At 42.6% G+C, this 15,227-nt stretch overlaps 1 protein-coding gene across 1 annotated transcript in view; it reads right to left on the bottom strand.

Moving 5' to 3' along the window:
* ifrd2 (interferon-related developmental regulator 2) overlaps nt 1–15,227 on the bottom strand; it is a 60,659-nt gene that overhangs the window by 6,115 nt on the left and 39,317 nt on the right. The window contains exons 7-11 of the mRNA XM_084333264.1: nt 14,923–15,101; nt 13,406–13,514; nt 9,793–9,927; nt 2,078–2,206; nt 980–1,075 (exon numbers count right to left, since the gene is read on the bottom strand). Coding sequence (XP_084189390.1) covers nt 980–1,075; nt 2,078–2,206; nt 9,793–9,927; nt 13,406–13,514; nt 14,923–15,101 — 648 coding nt within the window. The remainder of the gene's footprint in view (nt 1–979; nt 1,076–2,077; nt 2,207–9,792; nt 9,928–13,405; nt 13,515–14,922; nt 15,102–15,227) is intronic.

Raw genomic sequence — 15,227 nt, 5'->3', positions numbered from 1 at the left:
CCTGCTGGGGAGGATTTCTTTGGTACCGGGATTATAGTGGACACCTTGAAGCAGGCAGAGACCACGGACTCAGCCAGGGATAGATTAAATATGGTGGTGAACACTGGGGCTAGCTGGTTAGCACAGGACTTAAGTATCCGTCCTGTTATCTAGAGCCATATGAAATCCGTTTTATTATTTTCCAAATTCCGTTTAATTTTTTTCCAAATTCAGTTTTTTCTGTTTTAATATTTCAGAATTCTGTATTTTGCTTTTTATGCTCATTTTACCATCAGAAATAGTGTCTAATAAGTGGGAATGAATAAATGTCCACAATTGAATAAGATATAACAGTCCATTTAATGTTTTTAAGTGCTGCAACTCAGAAATACAGTTACATTTTACACAATATCTTTAAAATTATATTGTGACAAATAAAAATGCACACAAAATAAAAATACACATTTCAAGTGTAAACAATAGATACAGCTAGCTACAGTACTACTGACATTATCACAATGACAATGTCAGTAGCCTAGCTATATCTATTATATTGTGATGAAAGTAATGCATAATTTAGGCACCTTTAGCCGGTGAGCTAGCGTCGCTACTGTTTGCACCGAAACCGTGCGTAAAAGGAGTCGAGTTGGTCCGCGAGAGAGGTGTCGGCACTCCCCATTGAGGGGGCGCTGACTTTGTAGTCAGTTATCGTCCGTAGTCCTCGCCATAAACCTCCTGTGTCATTCTGGGCCATTTGTGCCTCTATCTTGCCAGCGTATGTCCTCTTAGCAAGCTTTACAGCCTTGCGCAGAGTATAGACTGTAGCCTTATACTCGTCCATATTTCCTGACACTCTGCCCAGGTTATAAGCAGTGGTTATTACAGTACATTAAGCACCGAAAAAAGGTACCGCTGTGTACCGATACCAAATTCCAGGAACCGATACTGGTACCGGTTCAAATGTGAATCGTACCAAACACTAACTTCTACGTTACTGTACCTTTTCAAAACGTGAGATCTTGCTGCCTTTGACAGCAGAAGCGTCCAGAATGAGGGGCGGACCCAGCCCAAAGATGTCTCTCAACAACGGGTTGAACTGGAACCACACAGAAAATATTTATTTAGCAGATAATCTCATACTGTATCCCACATAACTGTCTTGCACAAATGTGTTTGGTTAGAGAGTTATTAAATTAGAATAATTAGAATGTGTGATGTCATTAGATTAGATTCAAATGTATTGTCATCATACAGCACATGTACAGTACAATGACAATAAGTTTGGCATCCAACCAGAGTGCAAATGTAACAGTAAAGTGTAACAGCAATATACAATGTACAGGTGATTAAACTGGGCATAAAATATATAAAGTTGTACTAATGAGATGTGTGTACAGAGTTGTAGTATAAGATGTACAATGATACAGGTATAAACACAGTATGGTAGTAAGTCATACTGGCCAGCAGCATCACTAGTAAGAGTAGGTAAGGGATATGTACAGATATAGATATAGTATCTACAGATATGTAAAAGGGCTATGTGCAGGTAAGTACAGACAGGTGTAGATAGATATATGTGCAGTGAGATATATATATATATATATATATATATATATATATATATATATATATATATATATATATATATATATATATACATTATATATACAGCATTATTGTACATGCTATCATACAGAGCTATGGGTTATATGCAGGTGTATAAGTAAATATATAGAGCGGTTATATGCAGGTATATTCAGACAAATATGGATATTTATGTATATATATGCTGTAAATATAGAAATATAAATGTAAATATGCGGTATACACAACACTGTTGTACATGCTATCATACAGAGTATATGGGTAGACTATAGTATGAGGTGGGTACGGTAGTTAAGATTATTATGATTACTATGATTACAGTATTTGATTTTATTTTATTTTATTAGGGATCAGTTGTAGACCGTGAAAGCAGTAGGTAAGTATAAATTGAGTAAGTATGATGACACATATCCGGGAAGTATTAAATATGGCTCATTGAGATAATGAAAATGAAAATACAAGTGTGTGTGTCTGTGTTTCTATATGTCCTAACCTGTAGATGGTGTCTGACTCCAGATTCCAGGATTTCTTTGAAGGCATCATAGATTTTCCTCCTCATCCAGCTGTCAATGTAAATACCCTCCACACCAAACCGGATCTTCTCCTCTGTGAAGTCCTCATTCTGGATGGAGAGGGAGGGAGGAATGGAAAGAGAAAATGCTGAAACCCTCAGGCATACAGTACAAGAGGAGTTCAAATGTGCATATCCACCACCTAGGCCAGGTGCTGGATACACAGACTTGAACAATAAATACAACTAGGGTTGGGTACTGTTCATGTTTGAACTGATACCGGTACCAGTTCCTGGAATTCGGTATCGGTACCCAACGGTACCTTTTTTTGGTACTCAACACTTTCAGTGCCCACCATCCACTTCAATGTTAGCATTAATATCGCCTAATCTATGTTTTAAATTATGGCTATGTGTCTAATCTGCCCGTTGCTTATCAATGACTCATTTCCAGTCAACATTGTCGAAGCGGATTGTTTTTTTATCGGTTCATTTCCGTTTTATAGCATTTTGAAAAGCCCTCGTTTTCAAGAAGAAAAAAAAAGATTCCATGATAGTCGCCCTGTACTGTAATATTCTAGAACGTTGTCATTTTTCGGCCTATTTATGTTTTCAAATAAACGCTAGATTATCGATAGTATATGTGTACGTGTGCACGCTGGTGCCGCAAGCTGAAAATCGATTCTCTCAGTTCCTGATCGATCTTACAGTCAAACAGCCATATCAACATATAGGGGAAAAGCTTATATCTCCGTGAAAACAGGTCTGATTATCCTAAGACTGGTCAAATAGATTCCTTACCTGAGATCAGATGGTATCCAAATGGATTATTCCAATTCCTGATCGCCATTCCAAAAATCGATCCTTTTATTTATCCAACGTGTATACTGTAAAACACATACCGTACTTTTCGGACTATAAGCCGCAGCTTTTCCCCCCATTTTTCGACCCTGCGGCTTATATAACGGTGCAGCTAATCTATGGATTTTTACAGCTAACTGGGCGCACTCCCTCAGCTCTGTGAGCGCCAGATCAAACTCCTAAATCTGCTGCAGCAGTGCACGACGTCAACCACGTCAACAAACCATTACGGCAAGAGTCTAGTGCATGAGCAGCTCAGGGCTCCTCTTTCAACATGCTGCCTACCTACTGTACCCGGCGCTGCTAACTGGCTAACGTTATGAGAGCTAACGTTGCTACCTACTGTACCCGGAGCTGCAAACTGGGAGCTGCTAACTGGCTAACATTATGAGAGCTAACGTTGCTACCTACTGTACCCGGAGCTGCAAACTGGGAGCTGCTAACTGGCTAACGTTATGAGCTAACGTTGCTACCTACTGTACCCGGCACTGCTAACTGGCTAACGTTATGAGAGCTAACGTTGCTACCTACTGTACCCGGCGCTGCTAACTGGCTAACGTTATGAGAGCTAACGTTGCTACCTACTGTACCCGGCACTGCTAACTGGCTAACGTTATGAGAGCTAACGTTGCTACCTACTGTACCCGGCGCTGCTAACTGGCTAACGTTATGAGAGCTAACGTTGCTACCTACTGTACCCGGCGCTAACTGGCTAACGTTATGAGAGCTAACGTTGCTACCTACTGTACCCAGCGCTGCTAACTGGCTAACGTTATGAGAGCTAACGTTGCTACCTACTGTACCCGGCGCTGCTAACGTTATGAGCTAACGTTGCTACCTACTGTACCCGGCGCTGCTAACTGGCTATCGTTCCTGTTTAAACAAAAATGTTAATAAATGGGAGCATCCTCAAACAGCCATCTCTTTCCCGACAATCCCCTCTGTGCACGAACCCTTACATATGGTAATTAAACATTAAAACACCTGCGGCTTATAGTCCAGTGCGGCTTATATATGTACACATCATTCAATTTAGCTGCTGCGGCTTATATTCAGGTGCGGCTTATAGTGCGAAAAGTACGGTATTACACGCTGTGCTGAGGGTCCAGAATGAATCTGATCGGCTCCGGTTACATGCGTGAGAAGTAAAATGTGGATTCCGGAGTTTTTTTTTCTCATCCATTTTCATTGACTCCAATCCAAAAGGGTGCATTACCATCTGGGAGACGATAGGGGGCGCTTTTTCACATCTGAGCGCCTGGCGGGGCAGGTTTACCAACGATAGACTCAGTTGATGAAATATGAATTCAGATCGCTAATAAAAAAAAAAAAAAAAAATCTCGTGATGGGCATTCAGGGGGCGGGCTGATAACCCGAGATATCTCGTGATGGGCATTCAAAGTGTTAATGTACTGTAATAAAAATAATTCTGTCCAAACTTCTCAATTTATTTTGAACTTTGTTTCTTTATTGTTGTAACACCACACAAACTAAATCGTATGATCATGTTTTATGTTTTTAAATGTTTTAAATATCAACATTATCTGGCCATCCTCAGTAAATACTATCAAACTCCTCTGATCTCGTCTGGTCTTTCTAAAGACCCAAGAGATGGGACAGTAATGTATATATATTTGTGGAAAAGGCTCCCTCTTGTCTAGTATATTACACTCTTATACTAAACATGTAAAGGTATTGAAATTTGGTACAGATTGATCTAGCGTGAATCGGTACTCTGTAGTACCAATGTAATTCCGTCAGTACCCTTAAAAGTAGGGCTGCACGATTCTTGCTCAAATGTGAATCACGATTTTTCTCCCTAAGAATTTAGATCACGATTATCTCTTTATTATCTTCTTTTTTTTTTAATAAAAACATTTATTGCACTCTTTCTTAAACTTAAACATAACATATATGAAAGTGCTTGACTTAAACTTAAACATAACATATATGAAAGTGCTTGACTTAAACTTAAAAGTCTGTTGTAATATACAACATAACTCAAGTCTCTTTTCCTCTCTTATGCACGTGCGCGGGACACGCATGCACTTTGCTCTCATCAGTCAGATCAGGGAGTTATGACAAGCGCACGTCATTTGACAAACGCTCCGTCAAATGACCACTTTGTCCCGACTCTAGCGTCAGAATGTTATGTGGATGGCCATTTTGGATAATCACGCTGTAAATACTTTTAAAAAAGCCTTGCTACCGGTACATACATTACAAAATTCATTCACAAATTTTCCGTGGGACTTTGGACTGTATTTGTTCAAGTTCAAGTTCAAGTTCTTTAATAGTTGTCATACAGAAGTACAGAATACTTTCATACAAAATGCTTCTTACTGTTACGCTCCAGAGACTGTGCTAGACAAGATAGTATCAAATAACATAATAACATAATATAGCATGAATTTAGAAGAAAAAAAAATGAGGTCACAGTGTTCGGTATAGACATATGTACAATGTTCTGAGTTACCATATAATATACAATACACAATACTATGCAGTGTACTAATGTACAGTACTATCTAGTGCAAAGCAGAAATGGGATGAGGTACAATTTTAGGTACAATTTACAGTAAGGTGTACGAGTTGTAGTGCAATCCTTCATCCATAAATATAAATATAAAGTGTGGGGAGTGGGTGCTACAGTGTGTTTGTTTAAAGTGGGTGTGTGCTATAAAGTGTGTGGAGTGGGTGCTACAGTGTGTTTGTTTAAAGTGAGTGTGTGCGTGTGGATGTGTGTGCTATGTGCGTTTGGTGGTTGTTGTTGTGTAGTGTTCATTCATTGTTCGTTTAGCAGCCTGATGGCCTGGGGATAGAAGCTACTTCTGAGTCTTTCTGTGCTCGCCTTGAGACTCCGGTATCGCTTGCCTGACCGCAGCAGTTCAAAGAGGCAGTTGTTCGGGTGACTGGAGTCTTTAATGATTCTCTTAGCCTTGCCCTTGCAACGCTTGTAGTAAATGTTCTGGAGGGTGGGGAGCCCCCCTCCAATTGTGCGTTCGGCTGAACGTGTCACTCTTTGTAGTCTGCTTCGGTCTTTTGCAGTGCTATTCCCAAACCAGGAGGTGATGTTGCCGGTCAAGATGCTCTCTATTGTACATGAGTAGAAGTTCTTAAGGATCTTCTGGCTGACTTGGAACTTCCTTAGGCGCCTGAGGAAGTAGAGGCGTTGTCGTGCCTTCTTCACCACACTGTTAATGTGTGTGGTCCATGTCAAGTCCTCGGATATGTAGGCTCCGAGGTACTTGAAGCTGTTGACTCTCTCAACCGGTGCCCCGTCGATGCTGAGGGGGCTGTAGTCCTTGACCCCCGACCTCCTGAAGTCCACAATCATCTCCTTTGTTTTGCTGACGTTCAGGGAGAGGCTGTTTTCCTGGCACCATCCCGCCAGGACCTTGACCTCTTCCAGGTAGGCCCTCTCGTCGTTGGCAGAGATCAGGCCCACCACCACTGTGTCGTCAGCAAATTTGACGATTGTATTGCTACTCCGCTGAGCCACACAGTCGTGTGTGTACAGGGAGTAGAGGAGGGGACTCAGAACACAGCCCTGGGGGGCCCCTATGTTGAGGGTGATGGATGAGGAGGTGCAGTTGCCTGCTCTCACCACCTGGGGTCTGCCAGTCAGGAAGTATGTATGTATTGTATGACTGTAAGACTTCAGGCTATGGAACCGTTGTTTTGTCCAGCCCCTACCTCTCATCTGGAACCCAAAAACAGGAATCTGGCGACAAGTCAACACAAAACTGATCTCCATTTTGACACAAATTCAATTACATCAGAATCGTCGTCATTTAGAAATGAGATCGCATTTATTTTTTTATTTTTTACGATTAATCGTGCAGCCCTACTTAAAAGTACTGTAAAGAGTTCGGTACCCAACCCTAATTTGCACACTGTATTCAAGCTCCAAATATTTAGTTTTGACCAACAAGGTCTACATGCTAACACTTTGACAGTCAAGTATTGTGAGCTTGAATACCGGTACATATACTGTGCATTTTGTAATGCATTTTGTGCATTATACATTTCTGCAGGTCAAAATTATATTACTTGACTATTCCATGACGTAGAGCGCAATTTCCGTGACCAATATGTCCGTGTTGAATGTCCACACATGTCCAGGTCTTGTTTTGGCTTTAGCTGAAACTAGATCTACCAGCAGAACAGCTCCCTTAACAAGCTGGTAACTAGATCTACCAGCAGAAGAGCTCCCCTAACAAGCTGGTAACTAGATCTACCAGCAGAAGAGCTCTCCTAACAAGCTGGTAACTAGATCTACCAGCAGAACAGCTCCCTTAACAAGCTGGTAACTAGATCTACCAGCAGAAGAGATCTCCTAACAAGCTGGTAACTAGATCTACCAGCAGAACAGCTCCCTTAACAAGCTGGTAACTAGATCTACCAGCAGAACAGCTCCCTTAACAAGCTGGTAACTAGATCTACCAGCAGAACAGCTCCCTTAACAAGCTGGTAACTAGATCTACCAGCAGAACAGCTCCCTTAACAAGCTGGTAACTAGATCTACCAGCAGAAGAGATCTCCTAACAAGCTGGTAACTAGATCTACCAGCAGAACAGCTCCCTTAACAAGCTGGTAACTAGATCTACCAGCAGAAGAGCTCCCCTAACAAGCTGGTAACTAGATCTACCAGCAGAACAGCTCCCTTAACAAGCTGGTAACTAGATCTACCAGCAGAAGAGCTCCCTTAACAAGCTGGTAACTAGATCTACCAGCAGAAGAGCTCTCCTAACAAGCTGGTAACTAGATCTACCAGCAGAAGAGCTCCCTTAACAAGCTGGTAACTAGATCTACCAGCAGAACAGCTCCCTTAACAAGCTGGTAACTAGATCTACCAGCAGAACAGCTCCCTTAACAAGCTGGTAACTAGATCTACCAGCAGAAGAGCTCTCCTAACAAGCTGGTAACTAGATCTACCAGCAGAAGAGCTCCCCTAACAAGCTGGGGGGTAAAAAGATTCTCAACAAAACATAACGATTAACGTTTGTATGACACTCTGTACCTAAAAAAAACGATTTGTTATGTCCTTTTTTGAAGCATTTATCAACATGGGCGCCGCCATTTTGTTTGGTGACGTCACAGTGTTGGTTTGGTCTGGCTCCTGCTGGGTAGCTGCCTAGTAAACATGGTGTCAGAAAATGCAACGTTGCCTACCAAACAACGGGACCGCGGTGGTTCTTTTTGTATTGCTCCTGGCTGTTCAAACAAATTTTACCGTGTGAAAGAGAGGAAAGTTGGTTCATTTCCACAAACTACCAGTGAAAAAAACAGTGTTGTTCAACCACCGTCGCGGGGCATTTAGCTACCTGGCTACCTAGCTCCAGTTCAGCTAACTAGCTACATGCAGCATTTAGCGAGATGGGTTAGCCGGCTAGTTGGCTTTGAATCCCGGCTGCGGCTAGGTAGCCAGGTAGCTAAATGCCCTGCGACGGTGGTTGAACTGGAGCTAGGTAGCCAGGTAGCTAAATGCCCCGCGACGGTGGTTGAACAACACTTTTTTTCACTGGTAGTTTGTGGAAATGAACCAACTTTCCTCTCTTTCACACGGTAAAATTAGTTTGAACAGCCAGGAGCAATACAAAAAGAACCACCGCGGTCCCGTTGTTTGGTAGGCAACGTTGCATTTACTGACACTCCATGTTTACTAGGCAGCTACCCAGCAGGAGCCAGACCAAACCAACACTGTGACGTCAGCAACAAAATGGCGGCGCCCATGGGGAAAACAGGGAAATTATATTTGGTTTTTCAGACAAATACCGGTAAGCAGGATTTCACATTTGATTATAGGACCCTGTCTTACACAAGGTACACAACAAACAAACAAGGATCACATTGTTCAATGCTTCATCTCGCCTTTATTAGACACCTCTGACTGTACCTCTATGTAATGTGTTAATAGACACCTCTGTACCTCTATGTAATGTGTTATTAGACACCTCTGTACCTCTATGTAATGTGTTTCTATTAGACACTATGTACCACTATGTACCTCTATGTAATGTGTTAATAGACACCTCTGTACCTCTATGTAATGTGTTAATAGACACCTCTGTACCTCTATGTAATGTGTTAATAGACACCTCTGTACCTCTATGTAATGTGTTAATAGACACCTCTGTACCTCTATGTAGTAATGTGTTATTAGACACCTCTGTACCTCTATGTAATGTGTTTCTATTAGACACTATGTACCTCTATGTAATGTGTTAATAGACACCTCTGTACCTCTATGTAATGTGTTAATAGACACCTCTGTACCTCTATGTAATGTGTAATAGACACCTCTGTACCTCTATGTAATGTGTTAATAGACACCTCTGTACCTCTATGTAATGTGTTAATAGACACCTCTGTACATCTATGTAATGTGTTAATAGACACCTCTGTACCTTTATGTAATGTGTTATTAGACACCTCTGTACCTCTATGTAATGTGTTAATAGACACCTCTGTACCTCTATGTAATGTGTTAATAGACACCTCTGTACCTCTATGTAATGTGTTATTAGACACCTCTGTACCTCTATGTAATGTGTTAATAGACACCTCTGTACCTCTATGTAATGTGTAATAGACACCTCTGTACCTCTATGTAATGTGTAATAGACACCTCTGTACCTCTATGTAATGTGTTATTAGACACCTCTGTACCTCTATGTAATGTGTTAATAGACACCTCTGTACCTCTATGTAATGTGTTATTAGACACCGCTGTACCTCTATGTAATGTGTTAATAGACACCTCTGGACCTCTATGTAATGTGTTAATAGACACCTCTGGACCTCTATGTAATGTGTAATAGACACCTCTGTACCTCTATGTAATGCAGAACCTCTCTGAAGATGGATCTCTGTTTCCTCCTGTCGTTCTTGGCTCTGTGTTTGTTCCCGTCAGTCGCCAGGCCCTTCAGAGACTCACACAGACTGTCACCTTCGTCCACCTCAAAGTCCTGCACAACAGACACCAATAGACAGACAGACTGTAACCTTTACTTTACACACAAACCACAGTAGGGAAAATAACAGACAGACTGTAACCGTTCCTTTACACACAAACCACAGCAGGGGAAAATAACAGAAATACAGTAACCGTTCCTTTACACACAAACCACAGCAGGTACCCAAGAGGGGATACTCATGCTGGCCACTAGCCATACGGTTAAAGCATGGCCGTGGCTGTACATCCGTCTTGTCCACCAGACACTTTGGCAGATAGTTTAAAGCATGGCCGTGGCTGTACATCCGTCTTGTCCACCAGACACTTTGGCAGATAGTTTAAAGCATGGCCGTGGCTGTACATCTGTCTTGTCTACCAGACACTTTGGCAGATAGGTTAAAGCATGGCCGTGGCTGTACATCTGTCTTGTCTACCAGACACTTTGGCAGATAGGTTAAAGCATGGCCGTGGCTGTACATCTGTCTTGTCTACCAGACACTTTGGCAGATAGGTTAAAGCATGGCCGTGGCTGTACATCTGTCTTGTCTACCAGACACTTTGGCAGATAGGTTAAAGCATGGCCGTGGCTGTACATCTGTCTTGTCCACCAGACACTTTGGCAGATAGTTTAAAGCATGGCCGTGGCTGTACATCTGTCTTGTCTACCAGACACTTTGGCAGATAGGTTAAAGCATGGCCGTGGCTGTACATCTGTCTTGTCTACCAGACACTTTGGCAGATAGGTTAAAGCATGGCCGTGGCTGTACATCTGTACACTTTGGCAGATAGCCAACAGTCATTCAGATGTTCTCTAAGTCTCTAAGGGTGCTTTCACGACTATCGGACCAGAGTTCGTTTTCTCGGATAGTCCGCTTTTTCTGGGGTGGTGTGAATGCTCAGTCGAACTCTGGTGCGGACCAAACACGCAAACTCTGGTCCGCCTGAAAACGTAGGTCTCGGTTCGCTTCATCGGACCAAACCAAATATAAGGGAAGTCACGACTCTCACGAGCAGAGCGCTAAATTACTACCTAACCAATCAGATCTGCGATATGAGGTAGCGTCACGAGCAGAGGCGGGTTGCTAGCTACGTTTACTGTAGGGAGGGGCTTTTAGACCCATGTTTTTTTTTTGCTTTGAAAAGAAGGACATCCTCTCAATATGCGGGACATTCGGTCAAATGGTGGGACAGTCAGGGGCGTAGCTGGGGGGGGGGGGGGGGGGGGGGGGTAGCTTAGGATGATTCCAAGGGCCCAGCACTGGGGGGGGGGGGGGGGGCCAAAAAATATCACTCGGTGTATTATTGATGCTCTCATTTATACTATGTTTGTTTCTGAAGTGTGTGTGTGTGTGTGTGTGTGTGAGATATATAGAGAGAGAGGGGGGGCTTTGGTAGACTATTGCATTGGTCCATTCATTGAAGATGAACGCAATGCGACATCCTTTACTAGGCTCACCCACCAACAGTGCAGGTGCTGAACTGCTGATCCGAATGTATAGGTAAAAACCATATTATGCGTTTTCATCAATAAAAAAATTTCCAATTTTTTTTTCGCTCACGCGCTTACGCGCGCATTCACTGGAGGCCTACAAATACATTCTTTCATGGGGCCCAGAATCTGGAGCTACACCCCTGGGGACAGTACAACCAAAAGCGGGACACCTGGTCACCCTACCACCGACTGAAAATTGTGACGCTTCCGCTGATCTGGAGTCAGACAGGGCTCGCAGTCACACACATGTGCGCGTGCACACACGTTAGGGCTCGCAGTCACACACACACATTTCCACTCTATTGTGTCCAATAGAGTAGACGAGCGCCCTTTTCGACCGCGTGACATTGTTCAGAAAGTTTAGTGCGCTTGACAAATTGCAATGTGAATGCAGACGAACCAAATGAAGAATGCAACAATGTTGCAACTTCACCCCCCGAACTACACAGAGTCCGCACCGAGTCCACCAAAACTATATGTGAAAGCGCCCTAACTCTAAAGTGGTCCGCACACGGCGGGCGAGCGACGTCGCCTGGCGATGCGATCGTCTGTCGCTCAATGACAATCGCTTGGCCCCCCACACCAGAGGCGACCGTCGCTCTGTCTAGCTGGGGGTGTGGTTACTTGTTTCCCCGGCCCGGAGGGAGATATGGGAGGACGGATCGGACGTTAGGTTGTTGTGAAGCGAGCGTATTAGCCGGTAGCCGTGTTGTGCATTACGAGGGAACTAAACCCATATTGAGCTGGAATTAAACCACCTATACAAATACAACCTTTCCTCATTCTTCCTGACATTACTGCATGACTAATCGCTACAATACGTTCATTACCACCGATTGGACAAGTATTGTTATGCACCTGCTGAGAGAGAATGTTTTTTCACTGAAGACGCTGTTCTGTTCTCAAACATCATTTTCTTTGGACAATAAACATTATAAACTACATTAGCTGCAGCCTGGACATTAAACTCTGCCAACACCCACAACTTATTTTGTTACCCGAGTATAAAAACACTAGTAGGTGCATCGTGGCGCATTGTTCATTTATTAGTTAATGACAAGCGGGCACTATAGCTTCTCCAACTAACGTTATTTATTTAAATTGTTCCTGTTAATAATAATTAACATAAGTAGCATGGTAATAATACGTAGGTTATTGATCAATGAATGTATTGATACATTAATGGTGTACAAATGATACACCAGTAGAACTTCTGTACTACTTCTACTGTAGAAGTCATGTTATTTCCTCATTGTCCTTGCTGTGTCGCCTGCCGTCGCCTCAAAAAATAGGATCGAGGTGATTTTTTGCCAGGCGACAGAAATTGCTGCGCGACCGTCGCCATGTGGGTTCTCTCATTCATAACAATGGAGGCTTAAAAAATCGGTCGCCTGGCAAAAATCACCCACCGTGTGCGGACCACTTAAGTGTCTGCTGGCTGGTGACATAATGAAGGCTGGTGGATTCTGTGGTTTACCAGCCACTATGACCGGTAGACAGAATACTTGGTGTCCTGTCCTGCAGATAATCCAGTGTTAATCCAGACCACATCTGTTGCATATGTGTGTGTGTGTGTGTGTGTGTGTGTGTGTGTGTGTGTGTGTGTGTGTGTGTGTGCAAATTAACATATGGGCTTCAAAGCTTCATTCCCACCGTGCGCAAACTTTCAGTACGGTGAGTAAATGAGAGCTATGGGGTTGATGGGTTTTCTCATGTTCTCATGACTAAATGTTCTTGTCGGAGAAGAAATTATTTTCAAAATGAATGTTGGATTATTTCTATAACCTTCTTCTCATGCTGATGGAGGCTAATCTTCAGAATAGTAAATAAGCCCTTCGTGTGTGTGTTTCTACTGTATACAGCGCCTACATGTGTGTGTGTTTCTACTGTGTATACAGAGCCTACATGTGTGTGTGTGTTCCTACTGTGTATAAAGAGCCTACATGTGTGTGTGTTCCTACTGCGTATACAGCACCTACATGTGTTTACATGTTCCTACCTCGTCTATGTCTCTTCCCAGTTCAACCAGCAGAGCGATGGTCTCTCCCACTGCGATCCTGTAGTTGACATCACTGCTCTCCAGACAGGCCTGCAGCTTAGGGAGATGGCTGAGAGAGATAGAGAAAGGGAGATAGAGACAGAGAGAGAGAAAAAGATGATGGAGGAATCAAGTTAAGATTGTGAAATGTGTGTATTTGTATTACTCAGGGATGTGATTGCGCCTTAAGAAAAAAACCTGAACATTTTCTAAACATTTTTTTTTATAAACACTCCATTTGAATGAATGAACACATTTTATTTGTATAGATTGAACTGTTCACAGGGAAGAGGAAGGTGGGAGAGGAAAGGGACAAAGAAAATGAATAATATATCTCAGTGTCCCCCTAAAAAATTTAAAGGGGGTCATCTAGACCCCTCCCAAGTCATCCTGGCTCAAACACTAACGTTAGGACCTTATCTCTTCTTCTTTGCAACCAGATTGTGCAAACACCTGTAACCGCCTCCTCTCGAAGTCTTGCCTACTGCGAAGGGCTGCAGTTGGACTAATGGACTCTTTTGCTTTTCTTTTGCTCTCAGGTGGATTTTGAGAATGAAGGTGATGACATTTCTCCATCTCAGCTTCTTGGTTATGTCTAGGTTGGCTTCTGTACCTCATGCTTGAGAGTTTGATGTTTCTACAGAGCTTCACATTAACTGGACAATGCTTGCTCTCCTTTGAGTAGTGTTGAGTGGCAGACTGCTGCACTGCTTGCAAGTAACCTTCCCTGGTTGGTCAGTTATACAAAAGCAAGCCAGTGTTGGTGTGTTTCCTAGTGTGTTGACGTCTTTACAGCATCTCGCGCCACTCAACAAAACTGCTAACATTATCGATAGCCAATGCAAATCTGCAAGAATAGCAGGTCTGATAAATGTTGCTTTCGCGTTTCGCTTAGACCAGGTGAGGAAATAATCCAAACATACATAAATCAATATATATACATATATATATATAAAATAAAATTTTTACAATTATAATTTCTTTTTTATGAATATTCTTTTATCGTGATTTTAGGTCCGAAAAAAACAGAAATCAGTTTAAAAACGGAGAAATCACATTCCTGATTACTATACATGCGAGGACCATCTTGGGTTACATCTAGGGTTACTTTAAAGGTAGGCTAAAGGTAGAATCTATAATGCCGTCAAACAACAACCTCTAGGCAAAGGAGCCCCGCTTGGTGTTACACTTTGTTAAAAGAAATGGTTTTGGTCTGATGTGTGGGTTGGAGTTGAGTGGGGATAGGCAGAAGGGTTGCTACTGCTGGCCACATCTCAGGCTCTGCCAAGAGAGGTCAGGAGAAATTCACAGTATAATAATAGCTATATTTATACATCTTATATAATATATATAAAGCTATATACGGTAGTTACTTATTATACTGCAAATTTCTCCAGACATCTCTTGGCAGAACACATAAACAAACAATAAATGAATTAAATTAAATAATTTCCATAATATATGTACACATCACTTACAGGTCTAGCAGAACAGACAGGCGTGATGCAGGACAGAGGGTGACCAGCAGGGCCCAGGCCTGCAGGGCGGCGCTGTAGAGGCCGGGGCAGCCTGGTTTGGGTGTAGGCAGAACGCCCTCTCTGTTAGGGTAGGACGACATGAAGACACTCTCCAGATGACTCATAGACTTCACCAAGTCCTGAGGGAGAGAGAAAGAGATAGAGAAGGAGAGAGAGAGACACACAGGGAGTTTTAACAAACCTGTATTACAATCAACAAATAAAAATAACTAGGCTACATAATCAATAGCACACACTGAAGAAGA

Source organism: Notolepis coatsorum (assembly GCF_963971535.1).
Source record: "Notolepis coatsorum genome assembly, chromosome: 17".
Taxonomy (NCBI): Eukaryota; Metazoa; Chordata; class Actinopteri; order Aulopiformes; family Paralepididae; genus Notolepis; species Notolepis coatsorum.
Note: the sequence above shows the minus strand (reverse complement) of the source record. Positions and strands in the feature narration are given on the sequence as shown.